This window comes from Astatotilapia calliptera, chromosome 5, assembly GCF_900246225.1.
Source record: "Astatotilapia calliptera chromosome 5, fAstCal1.2, whole genome shotgun sequence".
NCBI classification, from domain to species: domain Eukaryota; kingdom Metazoa; phylum Chordata; class Actinopteri; order Cichliformes; family Cichlidae; genus Astatotilapia; species Astatotilapia calliptera.
In genome coordinates, this window is record NC_039306.1 from 29,644,180 (window position 1) to 29,664,119 (window position 19,940).

Here is a 19,940-nt window from a genome sequence, read left to right on the forward strand (position 1 = left end):
CGCCTCATCAGGAGATGTGGATGTATGGTTTTTTGTTTGCTTTGTTTTTCTACTGCAGCATGGGTCAAACATTAAAGAGGTTCTGTATTGTAGTCGGTGTTGCTGAAGCTTGAATTTCTTCACAATTATATATATTCATATTAGTACAGGCCATGGCCAAAATATTATATGGTGGTTCTATATGGACTGAAAAAATAAGCTCCTAAATTGAAAGTTAATTATCGAGATTAATACGTGTTTTATTACTGAAAAAGAAAAGCTTTGATTTCTGATCTTTAACAACTGAAACTGCTCACTTTATCATCTGACTCAATAAGCTAATAATCAGTATGTGTAGCTAAAACAACAGTGTGAACACAAAAAACCCCACACCACTTTTAAGATGAATAATCGTTTCATTTATATTTGAAAGAAAAACTGTTTACATCCAAAACAAATGCCATCAAACAGGTTTATTAGTAGAGCTGAAACAAAAAAAAGTGACAGTTCATAAACAACCATTTTTGTGGTGTATACTGTAAGGCTGATGTCATTTTATTTCAAATCTGTTGAACATATTAACACATTTATGTCTCAGTGTATCTTTAGCCTTCACATTGTCCATCTCAGATATATGGCTTTTATTTTCTCTACTTAGAAAAGTATGATTAAAAATATCCTTATATACACAAATACATTCATATTTACATATTGCAAATGGTGTGAATCAGTTACATTATTGTTTTCTAAAAAGAAAAATGCTTTGACAAAAAAAGGTACATGTAATAGGACTGTGCAGCCTACATTAATACGTCTTGTACCACAAGCAGTTTAGCTTGCATTCAGTTTTTTGCTTTTCAAATGTAATAAAACAAACTTAGAAACCTTTAGGTGACAAAGAGAATACAAACATATTTAAATGTTTTTGTCTGGTAGGAACACAACCGTGGAAATCTGATGAAATACTGCTCTTCTGTTTTTACAGTGATTAAAGATGTAAAAGTCTTGGAACCGTAATGTCCATAAAACAGAGACTAGGAAACGTTCTTGCTATTTTCTGTGGTTTTATCACTGTCCTTGGACGTATCGTGTTTACTGTCCTTTTTCTCTTCTTTCTTATCTCGGCTTCTGCTTCTTTCCCGACGATCTCTGCCTCTGTCACGGTCCCTCTCCTTTTCTCTCTCTCTCTCCCTCTCTCTGTCCCTATCTCGATCTCTGTCTCTGTCCCTGTCTCTACCCCGATCTTTCCCACGATCCCTGTCACGGTCTCTCTCTCTGCTTCTGGATCGGTCCCGCTTCCTGTCTCTCTCACGCTCTCGTTCTCGCTCTCTGTCACGGTTTCTTCCCCTATCTCGGTCCAAGTCTTTCCTGTCAGATTCCCTAACTCTGTCTCTGTCTCTTTCCCTGTCCCTATCTCGGTCTCGCCTCTTGTCTGAATCTTGATCCCTGTGTCGTTCTCCCTCTGCATCCCTGTGCCTCTCACCCTCCCTCCCTCTGCTGCGGTCTCTTTCTCGGCTACGCTCGTTATCCCGGTCCCTTTCTCTGCCTCTGTCCCACTCTCTTTCTCGGCTCCACCGCTTTCCCTGCCCCTTGTCCCATGAGGGCCTGCCAGCATGAGGGACATCTCTCTCTTTCTCTCTCCGGCGGTCCTCAGACAGATCCCTCGGCCTCTCATCAGGGGCCTGTGAGGAACCATGAATGAGTTCTCTATGTCCTTCAAAGCGGCTGAAGCGATCTCCACTGCGAGGCTCTGAGTCCTCACGGGTGGTGCTGCTCCTCCTCCTCATTTCAGGAGAATGGCGGCGCCAGTGATCGTCCCGGTGTAGGTCTGGCGGACCTAGTGGAGCCTCCGGAGGAGTTGGCAGCAGTGGCCCGCTGTGGCGAACAGGTCTCGCCTCATCAGAGTACCTGTCAAAGCGGTACCGGTCAGAGCCTGCAAAAGGCGGAGGTCTGGTCTCCTGAGATGGAGGACCTCTGTGCTCATCAAAAAATCCTCGGTGTGGTGGTGAAGATGGAGGTCTGGAGCCCCCATACTGGATTTGTGGATTGAAGTGCTCCCCACTGGGAGGCTGACCTCGTCTGTCCTCATACTGGTTATGTGGAGGTCCCCGGTAGCTTGGACCTGGTGGAGGGCCCTGATTGGGATTATTAACAGCATCTTTGTTATACTGTTCTGCAGATCCTCGAGCCTGGTCTACTATTGTTGGTTGAGCCCCATGGTCACCATACTGAGGTGGTGGGGGACCCCTATGCCCTGGAAAGAGATTTGGAAGAGGAAGCCTGTTATCAAAGTGACCAGGTGGCAGAGCGGTGAAAGGCAGAGGAGGACCTCTGTTTCCAGGGAAATTAAAAGGTGGTGGGGGAGGACTAGTGAATCTGGGCGGAGCTAAGCTGTTCTGTCCATCGAAGGTGGGGGGAAGGGGAAGTCCTGGAGGGGGACCTGGTTGTCCAATGTGCTGAGGGGGAATGGAGGGATCAAATATCTGAGGAGGTGGGCCCCTCTGGGTTACTGGAGGGAATGGTGGTAGTGGTGGGCCTCTGGGTGGCATGATATTCTGAGGTGGTGGGCCAGGTGGTGGCTGTTGAGGTGGTGGCTGCGTGCTTGACCACTGGTTTTGATAGGGAGGGTATGAAGATGGTGGTGGGCCATACTGCTGACTGCTGTCACCTTGCATTGGGGGATGACTGTGCACAGGGGGAGGAACATGGATTGGAGGAGGGGGTCCCTGAATAGGAGGGGGGGCTGACATTGGAGGACCTTGCATGGCCTGCATGGGTGGTAGCACAGGCACTGGAGGCGGCCTCATTATTAGATTTTGGCCCTGCATGGAACGGGGAAGGGAGAAGTTGGGTTGTGGAGGAATGTCAGCTGGAGGTTTGTACTCACTGTCGAAGTCTGACCCTGTCATGTGATGCAGCATGTGATGTGACTGAGTGTCAGCTGCTGCTGTGCTCTGAGTGAGTACTGGGATTGTTGAAGTTATTTTGGATGTTTTTGCAGGCTCACTGTAATATCTTGCTGTAGATGTCTCTTGGCTATTCTCCTCATACTCTGAATCCTCAGCTTTTAAAATACTGGCTGCATTTGGCCACATACTGAACTTGTCCATCTTTGTTTCAGACTTAACTGGCTCGCTTTCCTCTTTTTTCTCTTCTTTCTCATCTGTGTAGCTGACTTCCATATCAGGGTCCACCTTTTCGCCTAATAAAGGAATTGAAACCTCTGCCTTGTCCGATTCCATGAAAACTAGCGCCTCACTTTTCACTTCCTCTTGATGCAGTGAGGGGTCTGAATCTTGTGACGAGTCTGCAGGTTCGCCTGTTTTAGGCGACTGCAGCTCTTGCACCTCAGGCTGTGAGGCTGGAGGAACAGGATCGGTCACTGGAGCAGGTGTCTCCTCTTTGTCCTCGGGTTCATCAGACAGTTTTCTGCTGCCTGTAGACTGGCGAGGATCCCTGCTTTGTCTGGGATCTCTCCTCTGATTGATTAAAGGAGCAACAGATGAAGATTTCACAAGCTCCTCAACCTTTTTGCCAAGCTGTAGCAACTGACAATTGGCCAAAAGAGATTTTGCAGGTTGAGTTAAGAGTGTGCTTGCAAGTGTCACTGAGGCAATAGGAGTGCTTGTAGAGGACATTTGCTGTTCTCCTTGTTTCTGCAATGCTTGATCACCAATGTGTTTAAGGCTCTCAAGAATCTTTTGGGGATCGGCTGCAGACTCAGTTGCAGGCTTAGCTTGACCTGGAACTAAAGTTTTAACCTCTTCGAAAATAGAGTCATCCTCTGGGTCATATGCAACATCATCAGCTTCACTTGTTTCCACCTTAGGTTGCTTAGTGACTTCAGGTTTGCTTACCACCTCCATAGGCTTCTTCGGCACATTGTAGGATCTACTGGGGTCATATTCTTCTTCTGGGTCATAAGGTCGGTCATCTTCATCCTCCTCTACTGTTTTTTCTTTAGAAATCTGTGCAAACTTCTGAACTATAGGATCTAACATTGTACCTGTTGGGGCAGCAAATTCCCCACCCTGATCAGACGGTGAGTCGGAAGCTTCAGAGTCATGTTTTTTCTTGCCAAAAAGAGTCTTGAGAATGGTCTCAAGAGGAGTGGCAGCTGCTGCGGATGAAGAAACAGAGTTGGATGAAGAAACGGAGTCCTTGTCAGTGGTAGCGGATGTGGATGGAGCCTTGATGGAAGATAACAGGGACAGAACAGAGGTGGTGGAAGCCTCGGAGGAGCTAGATGGAGGTGATCCTGGAGGAGTTGTGCTGAAGGGGATTTCAAGACTTTGCCGTGTGTTCTTTTCTGCTTTGACTGCAGGAGGTGGCTTTGGAAGGCTGGTTTCCTCTGCATCTTTGGTTTGAGTCTTGGACCGTTTCTCTTCACTTTCTAACGGAGCACCAGGACGTTTTCTATCCTTCTGGCAGATCAGCAGGCCAAGGAGCAGGTTGGGACGAGCTGGTTCAAGACCTGTGAAATAAAAAGACCAAAAAATAAGCTGAACGTGCAAAGCTAAAGAAATGTTTTCATGGTCCAAACTGAAACAAAATGTACTGTACTTGGTTTTAAAAGACATAAAACCAAAATTCATAGAAGACTAATTGTTAAATTTGCTGATATCTGTCAGTTGTGATATGTGCTGATGATGAATTTCCAGATAATCTACTGACAGTGGCAAAAACAAAAAAACAAAACCCAATAAAACTGTGTGAATATAATAACTTTGATGCTTTGTTATCATCAGTACCCTACAGTCAGGGCCAATGATTTCCACACTGACATTTCATTTCACTCCTTTAATATAAAAAGAATCATCAACAGCTAATAGTTGCAAAATATGCAGAAAAAAATAGCCCTGAGATTCCCAAATGGACAGCTGACTTTATGTTGCCGTAACTTCTCAGCTGTTGTTTAAGACTAAATGCAATAAAAACAGTGACTTTGTTTCAGTGGTGCAGCATGTGAAAGAATGAGCAAAACCTATTTGTAATGTGACTGAAAACATAGCTCATAGAAGTGTACTGGTAACATCTATCCAATATTGTTTTCACTGATCCAGCTCAGAAGAAACAACAAGCTGAGACTAACATGACAACCTGCGATGCAAACTTTCTTTATTAAGTCAAATACACAGAAGAGACACAGTAACTGTTACATGCAGAGATATTTACAGGGTATCAACAAGGAGCGTGAGCACCCTCTACAGTACAAACCCATCAATTAAACCAACTCTCTTTTCCAACCTCAGGAAAAAAATGGATTTAACATACTCCAAACACACAAGGAATAGAAAGAAAGTTTTACCATAAAAACAATAATATTTACAAATTTACACACAAATACCCACAAAGATGTATACATCTATCTCTTTACATGCTTACCTGGCCCGTCAAATGGCAACAGTTTGGAGGGTAATGGGTCCTTTGAGCCCAGGGGGATGAGATAGAGGTCTTTGATGCGGCGGTTGTTGTTAGCTACCACACCAAATCTTTTTCTGCTGCTAAAGTAAGAGAAAAGAGAGACGTATGCCACCTCTTCCTCCTCTGTGGCTGGATGGAAACGGATCAGGCACAGCTCCTGTGATTTGAAAAAGAAAACAGTACAGTTTCATGCAAGGCTTTAAAGTTAAAACAGCCTTTTAACAAGTTAGTTTTTGTACTAACAAACCTTGGAGAGGGAGGTTTTTAGTTTCCCAACATAGTCCCAAACTGTGGTTGGAGAAATCCGACCTCCAACATGAATGGTGTCTGGCAAATCCTGCACAACAACAACAAAACCAGTTATTTTTTTGGCCTGTATGTATGTCAAACAGTTTGAAATTCAAAGATTACAGGGTCTGATATTAAAGTGGACCTATTATACTCCTTTACAACCAGATATTTTTTATTCTTGGACTATCCTTTTTCATTTTAGGGCCTTTTTGCATTCTACTTTCTTCTAACTGAAGACCAAAATGTTTAAATAAGAAAAAGCATAAGGCATTTACAAAGAAAACTAATACCATAAATGTCATTTCTATGAATCATTAATGATAACGAAAATATTCTTGCTTTAGAAAATGTACCTCTTTCAGGTGTTCAAATGATCCCGAGACCAGGTAAGCCTTGGTTACAAACTTTGCTACTGACTGCATGTTGATAAATCCTTTCCAAATCTTCTCTTGACCATGGAGAAATATTGCAGTTTCCCCCTCAGGAGGCGGCTCAGATCCACTGTAAAAACAAAAGCATCTTCCTTTTAGACAGGCTACATGCAATCTCTTACTATAACATACTACACAAAACAGTATCTCAAAGCATCTCATCAACAACAAAGTCCCTCAGTATCACCAGCACTACAGCTGCTGTTACTTTACTCTGGTATACTTTTAGCTAAAACGTAAAATATCTGTGCAAAATACTAAAGCTTATTAAAAAGAGAGCTCTCTGGTATTTTTAAGAACTTTGGTGAGATGTAGCACCTTGTTTTTGACAGTTTGGGCGCAGCAACTGAAGGTGGCGGTGCAGGGGGCATCGGTAGTGGTGCCTTAGGTAAAACCTCCAATGGAGCAGTAACAGGAGCTGGGAGTGGGTCTGCTGCATTGCTGGCAGGCTTTTCTGGGGCCATGTAAGTGACGCTCACCCCGGTGCTGTGCCTGGCCATGCGAGGGTCCCTGCGGGTGATACTGACAGAGGAGATGGGTACAGGGGCCTGTGCTACAGGTGCCATCGTGGTGATATCCTCCTGATAGAGCTGTGGCTGTGATTCTGGAACTGCTGGCTCTACGGTGGACTGGTAGGATGAAGAGGCCGGGTGTTGGTACAATGAAGGATCTTGGTAGGTGGCCATGCTGGCCTGTGGCTGGCTGACAGGTGAGACATCCCCTGATCTGGATGAGAATGACTCTTGTCTAGGTGGCTTTGTTTCAGGCTTCTTGGTGAGTCTGGCTTTTTTAGCAGCAGGCTCATCTTCTGTCTTTTGGCCTACAAGGCAAGATTATTACAAAAATAAAGAAATAAATCATCCATATAATAATCAATTCTGCTGAAAAATGATAGCACTTCTTCTTAGCCTCTTATTTACCTGTACATATTTTGCAGTTGAGGTCAAACAGATGGGCCCTGTGTTCAGAAGTAGTGTCTTTGAGCATGCTACTAAAAATGTCTGGCATGCTGCTGCCACTGTTCCCCTCAGCAGCAGATGCCTGAGCTGAAGCTGAAGGGGTGGAACCAGATTCCTCCTGATCCTGAGGATATACCAAAGAAGATCAGTCAAACTTCAGATGAACTGGAATCGCAGGCACTCATGTAACAACTACAATTCTCAGTGGTTCACACACCCATGCATTTTGTGAGAGGCAGATAAAGCTTAGGAAAGAAACTGACAGGACAAGAGGCGATAACTTGTAAGCTGGTGAACATTCTTTGATAGTTTGCACTGTGTGCCAAGAACCTCATGCATGAAAAAAAAGAGGGTGAGAGCAGCAGCTTGCCACCACTTACTGTAGAAGAAGCCATGCGAGAAGATGAAGTGGTGGCAGAGATACATACATCTGCATCAGATGTTGGTGGAGCATCCTCCACATCGGCGCTATGGGAGCCACCATCATGCCTGTTGCCTGGTTTGGACTGCCCTGAATGGGCTTTTGCACTAGGAGACTGAGGCTAAAGAAAAGGAAAAGGGGAAAAAAACTTTACAATGGTGTAAATTTATGCAGACAGGTTTTTCAAAACTGCAAATCCTAACAGGAAAATTTATGAGTCTTAAGCTGCCCTACACCTGATGTTTGAATTAAAAGGCAGTGCCATTTACCTCAGGAGCCTCAGGCTTCCTCCACTCAGATATCTCCTTTGAAAGCAGCTCTTCAGCACTTAGTCTGACCAGTCTAAAGGGACTGACCTCACCTCCCACCACTCGGTAGAACAAGCCCTGAGACAAACATGCCATACAGCGCAAACATGAGAATATGTTTTTCAAGCTATAATTGGTGTCCTTCCATTCACAGCTGCATAAACACAAGATATGTACTTTACTGAAAACAGCATGCACGTTAATGTTGACTCACTTTGTTTTTAGGGTCCTTCAGATTGAACATGAGGGACCTGTATTTGTTTTTGTATTTGCTGTCGGTGCTAAGACAGAGGTTAAACATCTCCTTTTCAATAGCAAATGCCAGTCGCCCCACCTCGCTCTCTGTCATTTTCAGATCATCACTGTCGCACACCCTGGTGGAAATGAACAAAAGAATGTATGTTTAAATCTGCAGACCTCGGGTAATGTTTTTGGAACCAAAAGAAGAAAGAATTTGGAAAAAAAAAAAAATCCAACTGGGACTTGCAGGTCACTCACCTTTTATAAAGGATGTCTGTCAAAGACCGCCGGATGTTCTGTCTCATCTGGTTGTTAGGTGGAAGCGGCATAGGGGAAACAGGTGGTGCTGAAACAGGTGGTGCTGAAACAGCTGAATGTGTAGGTCTGGAGGATGAAGAGTGGCTGGAGGGAGAGGAGGAAACGGGAGATGATGGGACTCTAGGGGATGAGGACGACTGTCTGTGGGGACTAGTGTCCTTTTGCTGAGGTTGCTTCTTGGGAATGGTGAAGTTAGACTTGGTGACTCTCAGTGCTCCTGTGACGTGGATCGGGCCTGAAGGAAAGGGAGATGGGGAGTGGACGGGTGGCTGGCCGGCCTTTTTGGACTTTGTTGCAGTTTTAGCTGGGGGTGTTACAGGCTTCTTGGATCCCTTTGAACTGGCAGCTTGAACTGGAGGTTTCTTTCCCTTTGGGGAAACCTTGGTTGGTTTTGTTGCTGTGGACTTCTTGTTTCCTTTTCCAGCTGCCGCAGATGCTGAAGAGGATTTCTCAGGAGCTGGGGCTGGTTCCTTTTCCTTATGGTCCTTCTCACTGTGCTTCTCTTCTTTAGTTGGGGCTGGAAAACAAGAACAAGATCCAATATTTTAAAATATGTGATAATGTTCAGTTGTAATGTGTAATGTGGCAACATATTTTGCTAAATTACAGGCAGTCAATTGCACAAATCAGACTATATTGCTAAGTCGAAGTCAAGCAGTTTTAAAATGTATTTCAAATAAACTGAATCCCCCAAAAAACTAGTAAAAATGCAAATCATGAGAGAGAGAGAGAGAGAGAGAGAGAGAGAGAGAGAGAGAGAGAGAGAGAGAGAGAGAGAGAGAGAGAGAGAGAGAGAGAGAGAGAGAGAACACTGTCAAAAAAACAAAGTTGACAACAGAGCAGATGAAGTCCCTTTTTATTTTGTAGTAGTGACAGCACAGTAGTGGGGGCGATACCTTCTTCCCAACTATTATAGAAATATGCAAGTGATGATCCTCAACGACAAAATTAGTATTGTTCTCCAATCATTTTGATATATTCACATAGAAGATGAGCAGGTTCAAGTACTATAAATCATGTGCCAGCCAAGCAGAATGAACTAAATAGCATTAAATCTAAAAAGATCTACAACTACCAGCTCCAAGCAACCACAACCAGGTATCCACTGGTTATAACCATGTGCCACAGGTGTCACACACCCTAAATATCAAAATGTAATTTAGTCTAACCATAACACTGTAAATATAATTAGTTAATATGACAAGATCACCTATATGCACCATCAAGTTGATAGTTGAACTCTGACCCCAGAAACACCAAAGCCAAATTCTTCTCCTCTTTCAAATTGTGGAGACAGTAGTAATCCATTTGATCAAAAGCTTCAGTCGCAATAAATATCACATAGAATATTTCCTAATTTGATATGGGGGGCGGGGGGGGGGGGGGGGGGGGGGGGCAACCAGTAAGCCAATAGATCTGCTACCTGGTAAACACTTTCAAACTGTCATGTGCAGATGTTTGTCCTTCCGTCATCTCAAACGTGCGGCAGAACTGCATTAGCTTTGAGCTAACTTGACATACTATACAGCCACCAAATGTTTACACTATGCCTTTGTGCAATGATACAATATATACAACCAGAGCAACTAAAATCAGCTCTTTTCTATAGATCATAAGTTGTCAAACAAGCCAAAATCATCATTCAGCAAAAGGGATATGGATGATCAAATCACTGAGCTCTAACTTCCCCCTGTTGAAGAACCATCAGTGGCTATATGGCCTTCTTGAACATTAGGAATGCATTTATACCCAATTACTCTTTGCTGTCCCATCAGGTAAAATCCTCACTATTTCTCCAGGCTTTTTATAGAGGCAGCCATACAGAAAATGAAACTGTCCACATTTCATATTGTTCCCTCATTACATTTAAAATCAGGTGCAAAAAATATGTTTAAAAAAAAATCAAGATGGCACTTCTTTTAGCCCTTTGTGCTCAGCCCAGGTCTTCAGATTTCATCTTCAGGTGTAGCATTCCTGAACTTCACTGCATCTCCACAGGTGCTCCAGTCTGATAGAGGTTCTGTCATATCCAGCTGTTCACCATCTGAGAGGCTCTCAAGCTTCAAAGTCTTCATAGTGTGTGTAGACTTAAACAGTTGCACATGTCTAATTAAGCTTAACTGGTCAGGATATCCTACGGCAAGCCAACAACGCTCACATAATCAATCGAGGCATCCAAAAATCAGTTTAACACCTTTTATTTTAAAACCAGTTTCCCACGAGCAGTGATGAATCATATTCAACATGCATGAAAAACTTTGAAAAAAATAGCCCATTACTCATAAAATGAAGGGCAAAAAACACAAGGTTGGATTTTTAATCAGCTCAATATGACCCAACTTCATAGGCTGACATTATCACAGGGGACAGCTCAGACACCTACCTGCTGGAGGATGGGAGGGAAGGGCCTTATTTGAGACCAACAGCTGAGGAGATGAACCCAGGATGTGAAGAGACATGTACGGTCAAACCAACCAGGTAATTTGAAAACACACACACGTCATATCAATCAATCACTAAATTTAAGATATTGCCCTCCTTTGTGTTTCTACCACACTGGCCTTTATAATCTCTTAGGTTGCAGGCACATATGTGGGAAACCTATAAAAGGGGTACTCCAACAAACCAGTGCTGCATTTCCAAAAGACCAGGGACTCCCGGGAGGCATTCCTGAAACTAAGGGATTAAAATCAATGCAGCAGAGGCATTGCTCTGAAAAAAAAATTTTTTTCTCATAACACATCGGCCTCAATGTAAATGTCTGCAACTTCCAAAATGATGATTTTGATTTACAGCACAGGCTTTCTGTAAGAAATTAAAAGGCTCCAATTCAAAGCCAAGATAAGAGCGATGCAAGTTGTTTCATGCTTCAGAAAGCTCCTCTAGAGCCAAGGAACACATTGTCCAACTTAATTAAGTAATCTTAAAAGAGTGCAACCAATGGAGTGAAGGACCCGTTTCCAAATAACTATCTGCTGGATCAGAAATACTTACCAAAATCACACGGGACACTTACCTGTTCACAGCTGCCAAGTTTTCATTAGACAACAAAATCCTTACATTAAACATCACAAAACCTTGTAAATGATAAAGTAGTCTGCTATACAGATGAGTTCATGTTCTTTCCCAAACGTTTGGACCAGTTTTAAAGGATGTTAGCATGACAGGAGCACATTTATAATGGAAGAGCAACAGTATGGTTTCAACAACAGATCAAGACCTTCAAAGAGATACATACACTTTTTGTTTAACACTGTTGGTGATATGGGTGTAGTCTTTTCTGGTGTTACTGCAATGTAATTATGGTCGCTGGACCAGGATGCAGTGGCTGGCGGAGGTGGGTGTTCCTCAGCATGCTCATCTTCGTCGTCATCATCATCTGGATCAGGACTGTGGTCTTCGCTATCCGACTCCTCCTGGGTCTTCTTCTGCACCTTCTTCCCACCGGCACCGGTCCCCTGAATAGACGAGAAGAAACACATTCAGACGTTTTAGCCACTCAGATTGATTTAAAGTGACAGTTCAGCCCAAAACCAAATTCAAATCTTTTTATCCAGGCCTACAGTACATTTTTATTCATATTGCCTATACTCATGAATCAAATGACTATGCAAAGAAAACATCCACCTACCCACTGTGATCTGTGCAGCTTTTAAACACCTATGGCAGCCCTCCTTAGCTGAGCTGTAGGGACTGCTAGCTACAAGTTTTATTTGTTTATAGAGTAGAAAGAAAATAGTTCCAAATGAACCTGCTCAGATCAAGGTTTGTGGATTTATTTATTTTGTAGTTTTAAAGACACTCAAGCTGAGTTTTAAAAAATGCATTTATAGGCACTCTGAGCACAATAAGGCAAGTACCATCTCGCTCCACTCTAATAAAGAACATTTCCCCGGCCAAAATCTCTAACTGGTCAACTGATACCATCAAAATCAAGATGGAAAAAACAGCACAACGGGGCAGGAAACACACATCACTTTTATTTAGGAGGTGGTGAACTGTTCCTTTAACAACAAACGAAGATGTTTAAAACGTGTTTACTTGTGTTGTTTTAAGAACAGATTTTTCTCTCTCCAAACAAAACAGGTAAACAAAATCAATAGCCTTTTCAGTCTACTCTCCTCTTTAAGCATACAAATAGTGTGCAGTTAATAATTTAAAACATATTAATGACATTTCTGTGTACTCCAATGCTGGAGCTGGAGGTCTCTTACACTGCTTTGCATGTATCCAAGTCTAAACCTGGACACATTTCTATGATTATTGTACTGTGTACTGAACTTCTTTTTTTGAAATTGAAAATTATCTAAATCCGGAACATTAACATTAGTGTTTGGGCCTAGCATACCAAAATTGTCAGGCTTCCTGCATATGCTCTCCAGTTTAAATTATGACCATGGATTTAAACTTCACAAAACCAAGTAAATGATTACATAATCTGCTATACAGGTGAGTTCATGGTCTTTCCTAAACCTCTGGACCAGTTTTAAAAGACGTTAGCATGACAAGACCTACATTTATAAAGACACCCAATGTCTGAAGGAGTTGTTAAACTCAGGGATTGAGTTAAGCCACTTTAGTGTGCATCACTGCTCACTTCCTCTCCAAGCTGCTGAAGCTTTAATACGAAAGTCCTTTTGAGTTCCTGGAGAAGGCCTTTCTCCCCCAGTTTTTTTTCCCCACAAGACAAAGTTTGCAAACAATCACTTCAGAAGCAACATATGTGAGACTACTGACTGCTTTTCTTGTCAATGAGAAAAAAATACATTAATACTGAGCTAAAACACACATAGCAAATGTAACCACAAATTTTAATCTATACACAAAAAAAAAAAAAAAAAAAAAAAAAAAAAAAAGAGCACAAACAAGAATATAGACCATTTATAAGACAGACGAGTCTGCACTTTTTAAGTCTTTAGATTTTGCCCAATATATTAAAAATGTAACCTGTGATAGTGTATACAAACTACAGCCATGACTGTCAGTGCTTCATCATTGTTCCTGCATAAAGTCACCCCATATTCACCAGGGCGAGGGAACATCAGTAGTCTTTATGAACTGAAAATTATAATGGATCATTTATATTGGCTTGTAAAGTTAATACATGCTGGTTGTCTTAAAAACCCTAATCTGTATGCAGCACATTTCTTTGTGTCATGACACAGTAGAATGCTGAGGAATTATTCTCTTTGAGAACTCAAAGAGTGTTCAAAGATCAGATAGCATCATCTATCTGACAATGGATTAACTGTCTGTGTTGATCCATTTTCTGCAAATTACACTATTACAAATACATCCATTTTATGCCCCGATTGGCCAGTAGTATGCATGTTTCTGCCACTTCACATGAAACAAATGCACGTTTCATACTGGAAAAAGCCTTTTAAGACTAGGTTTGTGTGCCGACCCAATACGTTTGCTTATTTAGGCCAGCACTTAAACAACAAATTATGCTGAAATCAGAGTTTAGCAGTTCCCATTTGTTTAAATGTTAGAATTAAGAGTAGACCATTCAATTATATTTATGCCTTGTGTACTGACACTGACATGCAGAGTGTAATCAAAAACAAGGAAACTTGATATTGCCAAGACAAATGATGAAACTAAATTGGTGAATTTTTCTTCCCAAACAAGACAGTAATGACATCTGACTATATTAACTTCAGCAAACAATGCTGATATAATATCTCAAATGTGTCAAGACATGATGAAAACTCAATGAATGACTATGAAATATAAGGAGTGATTCAGTTTAGATAGTTCAGTCTATCTGTGAAACAACAGACTCAAGTGTTGGTGACTACCTAATAACTTTTTAATTGTCAAAGGGAATTAACATTCCTGCTTTAAAACCAGGCAAACGTCATCATTTTAGGCCATCCAAGTTACCTTTAGTGTGGACTTTTTCTGAGCCTTGGCCTTATCCTTTTGCTTGGGCTCTTTGACATCAGTGATGGACTTCATGGCAGCAGCAGCATGTCTCAGGATACAGTCGTTTCCACAGTACACAGAATCAGGTTGGGCATCATTTTCACAGCCAGGTCCAATACATCTTGAGAGGGAAGACTCCTCATCAGCCTTTCGCTCAGCCTTGTCCTCGGGAACCGCCAATGTTGGGGTCGTTTTCACCTCCACGTGTGATGCGACTTTCTGTACTGTGTCTGGTGGGGCTTTGACTTCTGGTGTGCCTTCTGTTGCCTTCTTCTCAACAGGTGGTGTGGCCTTCTCTGCCTTTGGTTCAGCTGGTTGCTGTACTGCCTGCTTCAAGCCAGTACAAAATAAAATTAACAGCTACTGATATTCTGCATTTCGCTGTACGATTGTCAGTTCAAACAATTTAAGAATCATCTTATTAATTGTGATCGTAATAGCATTTAAAGAATTTTGAGCTTCAAGCTGCTTTAGGTAGGCTTCTTTTTGCCATGCTTTCAATTTTTATCTGTAAACTTACATGTGAAAAACACCTACATCTCTCAGCAGAAAACTGGGCAGAGAGCCCTACCTGCCACCAATTATTACAACCTAACTGACATTCTTGAAAATAATGATTACTGTGCTCATTTTCAGCTACATAATTAAGCTATATATATTTGATTCCTGAGCTCTATTAGGATTTAGTGCAGCTTTGTGTGATTTATATATTAACATTTAAAATTTATCCTAAATTGACACTTGGTGCAGTCCTCCCCCTTCTAGCTGGCTGGAATTTGTAAATGGAAGGTCTGAAAAGGGCGGGCCTGCAACTAAACCACAATGGACCCTGAGAATATGCCCTCTTTATGACATCAGACAGATCCAACAGTAGAAAAAACACACACAGAGCATTTACAGCAGTCTGAAGCTTGAACTTTTAGCACACAGATATTACATCTACATATACTGGCCTTATTATTTTAAAAATCACAGCATGCACCATGGTAGTATATGACAAAAAAATAAAAAGCACATAATTTTCCCTTTAAAAAAACCCAACATTTATGCACTCAAAAAGCAGTAGTAATGTAACTGGTATATGGCATCAAATGAGAAATTAAGTCATTAAGCATGGCATCAAATTAAGGACCGCACTTAAAACCCACTGTTAAATATTTAATAATAAGATGTGCAAAAAATAATTTGGAGGCTAAAACATTTTTTACGTTCATATCAGCTGCAAAGACCTACCGGCTGAAAGATTTTTATCTTCTTTTTTCCCGTTGGATTAGTAGCCTTCTCTATCCTTCCTTTGATACCCAGGTCCTCTGTTGCTTTCTCATCAGTACCAGTAGTTTGTGCAGATGAAGCTGCTGCTCGAACAGCTGACGGACTGGAGTCCCCTCCGGCATTATTACCTTTAACAGCACTTGTAGACGAGGTAACAGGAGGAGTGGAAGCATTGGTCGGCGAAGCAAAATCAGTTTTGGGCTTCCCAATTTCCATATTTGTAGAAAGAATAGAAGTTGCAGGCCTGACCACCTGGTTTTTCTTAGCGGTGCAGTTTGGGCAGATGTAGTCTTCCCCATTTCTCTCCATCAGCCGTCCACGGGCCTCAGTGATTCCCACACAGTCCCCATGAAACCACTCTTCACAGCGGTCACAGCAGATCATAAACCTGGTGAGCAGTGAATATCAAGACATTCTCAAATAATAGTAATTAAAACATTTTTTTACTTGTGTATGAAATGATTCCTACAAAAGGCAACTAAGAGACAGTAGAGAGAAACAAAAACAAGTTTATGCACTACAGGATAAAGAGAGGCCAAAACAAACCTTTTGTTATGTTTTTGACGACAGATGCAGTAAAGTGCATTGGGGTCATAGCCTCCATCATCAGACTCCACTGAAGATGACGATGTGGATAAGTCATTCTCATCCTCATCATCTTCATCATCATCATCATCTTCTTCTTCTTCTTCCTCCTCCTCCTCCCCCTCTTCCTCCTCCTCCTGTGTCTGGGGTTTCCGTGTTTTTACACCACTCTGGGTAGCTTTAGGCTTTGCTTCCTTCTTTACAAGAGCATTGTTCTTGTTGTCAGAAGCTTTAACAGGTGTAATGTTCTGATTAGCTGCCTTCTTTTTATTGACATATGTCCGTATTGGTCCACGTTTTCCCTGCACTGCTGCAGCCTTGTCTGCCTCATCCTCGCCAGTCTTCTCAAGTTCATCATTTTTATCGTCATTCTTCTCCTCAGCAAACTCCTTCTTCTCAGAGTCCTCCTCTGGCTGAGTCTGTGCTGCACTGACACTCCCTACAGCTTCAGAAGTGAGATCACTCTTTTCTTCTTTTTTCTCCTCACTGTCATCCTGTGTATTCTTGACAGCATCTTTACTGTCTTCTTCATTCTCAGAGCTTCCCTCATCTTTCACCGTCGCTCCACCACCTCTGGTCTGCCTGCCACTACCTCGACCTTTCTTTTGAGTCTGCTTCCTTGCACCACTCCTTGTCCTTCTCTCAGGAGTCTCTGCTTTTTCCTCAACGGCCTTGGAATCAGCATTACCATCAAAGCTGGCCTCTGAGGCCGTCTCTGCATCAGTTGGGGTTTGTGAAGGAGGATCTCCACTTTCCACACTGGGAGGTGCGCTCTTTCTTGACGCTCTTTTGGCATTCAAGAGGAATTCCTCTAGTTTGTCAGTACGTTTAGGCTGTCGGCCACTACGGCGCACAGGACAGCGGGTTTCAGGGCTGTCGGTTACCGCTTCCACTGGCATCTCTCTCTTTGCAATGGTGGACCGACGGAAACCCCAAGTCTTCTTTAGCTCACTCTTGGCCTTTGAAGATTTATCTTGCTCCCCTACCAACTGTTTTGGCACATTCTCACTTTCAAGGTGAAACTGTTCCTCCTTCTCACTCCGTCCTTCTCCAACGCCTGTGAACAACCATTATTGATATCAAATCAGCATAACATTGGAAGAAAGGGAGAATGTTTTGCAAGCATGCATATGTAAGGCAAAACAAACCAAAACACAAAAATTACTGCTCAATTCTTATATCGCCCATACTTACCGTATGTCTAACCACATTTAAAATAAAAGTCCCTGACACCATAATTGTACCCACTTTTACTTTTTAAGACAAGGTATTGTGAAGGGGGGGAAAAAAAAAAGCTCATTCAAGATACCTTGAGAGCAGCTATCCATGCGGTCCCAGCTCTGCTCTGGCTCAGGGGCTAGAGAGAGCTCAGGGCTCACATTCCCATCCATAGATGATGGAGTCACTATTTTCAAAATTAACGTCTACAGTTCAGAGAAAAGAACAAGAGACCGACTATGAGTCACTCTTTTCACTTTACAAAATGAAAATTACTGAGGGGTGCCAGCTTTAAGGTAGCACTAAGAATGCTTAATAACGTCATCATTCTTAGACATACTTGTTATATTCTTTTGTACTTACACTCGCAAATAATAATACTAAAAAAATATTTTTACTTCTTTTTTTTCTTTTTTTTAAGTGCAGCTCTTCAGAGGGTATGTTATGACACTAATGCTATCATGCATAGGGAACCCTGTGGGTGTAGAGCACCATGTACAGCACCCATGGAAATGGGCGCGATAGCACAAACATCTTAATATCATTTAGGCAAACAGGATAAAGAGAATCATTCTACAGAGTCTGTGCTTTGCGATCTTTCCAGTACTGTTATGCCATATTTAATACAGACAAAAAAATCACAAACCCTTTTTTAAAGGGCAAAACCACAAAATACTACAAAAAATAAATAAAAATCAGTAACCATCCCGCTGTTTAAAGGCAGTGATGCACATCCTCTAAAACTCTAATGTTGCCATGGTTGAAATAACCTTTTTTTTTTTTAAACCGTAACCACATACTTTACTTTTAAATACACTTTAACTAAAGGTTAATAAATTATGACTTTAAGAATATGACAACACTTTATAATCTTAGACTTAACACTCATAATTAACTATAGCTATTCACAAGCCTAGACAAAGTTCCTGGTGGTCTGATAAAATTCCAGTTTTGTTTTTCTGTTCTTCTTGGCAGTTTGAGTTACAAGAATTAAGATGATGTTTCCTTTATATTCTCTAAAGCCAGAACTGCTGTTCTAATTTAAGGAAAAATAATGACAGGGAAAACCAATATCCATACCTGCAGTTCAGCAGATGTCTAACAAAGCAGTTCTTCAAACAAAAAAGCTTCCATAAATCCCAAATCATCAGAATTGGTATGAGGTTAGAGAACCTGAAAGACACAAGGAAGCACAAGTTAGGACACATTTATGTCAGGCTTCACAGAAAACAGACATGCAGCACAATGGTATGATCACAAAAATAACAAATTATAATTTTTAAATTATATTTTTATATTTTTAAAAAGTGACTGCTGCATTTTAAGAGCATGGGCAAATGGATGAAATAATCTAATCTGAAAGCATAAGTAGGCCAACCCATCACGTTACAAATACGCAAGTTCAAGTTTGCCATTTTCAGACAAGTTAGACCAAGTCAGAAACCTTTGGCAATTGTGTAAAGCCTTCTAGCATGAATATTCTTACGCAATGGACGCCTGAGTTTCCTGAAATTAGCGTTTTTATAAAGCCTTGCATACTGCGCCCCCATCGATGGATTGGAGGGGGGTATCCACCCAAAGACTGCGAGTGTGATTGAACGGGATTTTGTCCAATGGTATGTCTGTGGTCACGACAACTCGCCACGTGAATGGGAGGACCGCTATAACCGAGGAAGGTGGGAGGGGCCATGACGAAAATAAAATTTCATATTATATAATATTGTGTATATACTTATACAGAAAAAAACAACTTTAACACATTTGCTAAAGGTTTACATCAGGATGCTGCCTGACGGCAGTCATCGGAAGAGACATACTCGTGTCCAGTACTTGCTGCGCGACATTTAAAAGGTAGACTGCACACGGCCTTAGGACGCATGATATAATCTAATTTCTTCATTGCAATACGGCATACCACACTGTCACATGATACTATTTAAAAACAGAACAAAAAAACCCAATGTGCAGACAATCAAGCTAGCAAAACGATATTGGAAAATCCGCATACTATAAGAGCAGACCCGTTCTTCACTCCTACATCTCCAGTGACGGCCGCAAAACATTCAACATTCCGCCAACCGCTTAGCTATTTACCATTAGCTCATGTAAACTACAAACGGGGTGCCACAAGCGGCGAAGAAATATTCAGTGGGAAACGGTACGCAACCCTTTCTATAACACTGAAACTACATTTGTATTATTAGGTTATTCTAGTCGTTTTTGTTTTGTTTCACAATGCGAAACTGCGTGTTGCAAAACGTGCACTTGTAGCCAGTAAGCTTAGCTAGCGCTGTTGGCCACAGCGAGCGTGGGTAAGCTAGCGGCAAATTCAACTTAAAATCATTAGCATTTAGGTAACCGTTAAAAAGCCAACATATAGTACAAACAAACTACGTGGGACAAGTATTTTGTAGCAAACTCAAATTTTAACCAATGTATACAACTGAAGTCGAATTTAAAAGCGTAACTGTACTCAAGCTATCGTCAAGCGAATCGTGTTCAACGTCCTCGCATCCGATACCTTCGCCCTAGACATGTTTGGTAGCAACAAAACACAAAAGCA

The 19,940-nt window shown here is 41.8% G+C and overlaps 1 protein-coding gene across 3 annotated transcripts; it reads right to left on the bottom strand.

Annotated features, from left to right (window-relative positions):
- Positions 1-437: 437 nt before the first annotated feature.
- dido1 (death inducer-obliterator 1) lies at positions 438-17,967 on the bottom strand. 3 transcript variants are annotated; one of them, XM_026168755.1, is made up of 15 exons: positions 17,469-17,967; positions 16,121-17,216; positions 15,536-15,962; positions 14,261-14,629; positions 11,610-11,829; positions 8,312-8,888; positions 8,028-8,187; positions 7,775-7,891; positions 7,465-7,626; positions 7,046-7,208; positions 6,444-6,945; positions 6,048-6,195; positions 5,651-5,740; positions 5,365-5,560; positions 438-4,453 (listed from the first exon to the last, which is right to left on the bottom strand). In XM_026168755.1, exons 1-15 carry the CDS (start codon positions 17,548-17,550, stop codon positions 1,014-1,016), a joined length of 7,749 nt encoding a protein of 2,582 aa, XP_026024540.1. In that variant the 5' UTR covers positions 17,551-17,967; the 3' UTR covers positions 438-1,013. The 3 variants fall into 3 exon arrangements, with proteins under 3 accessions (XP_026024540.1, XP_026024541.1, XP_026024539.1); XM_026168756.1 differs by having other exon boundaries at positions 7,513-7,626; positions 14,261-14,632; XM_026168754.1 differs by having other exon boundaries at positions 14,261-14,632.
- Positions 17,968-19,940: the final 1,973 nt, after the last annotated feature.

Excerpts from the sequence above, each read along its gene's own strand:
- dido1 (XM_026168754.1), bottom strand. The coding sequence starts at position 17,550 with ATGGATGGGAATGTGAGCCCTGAGCTCTCTCTAGCCCCTGAGCCAGAG. Across the intron at positions 6,196-6,443 it reads CCCAAACTGTCAAAAACAAG|TGGATCTGAGCCGCCTCCTG; the intron begins GTGCTACATCTC and ends TTGTTTTTACAG. Across the intron at positions 4,454-5,364 it reads GTTGCCATTTGACGGGCCAG|GTCTTGAACCAGCTCGTCCC; the intron begins GTAAGCATGTAA and ends TTTATTTCACAG.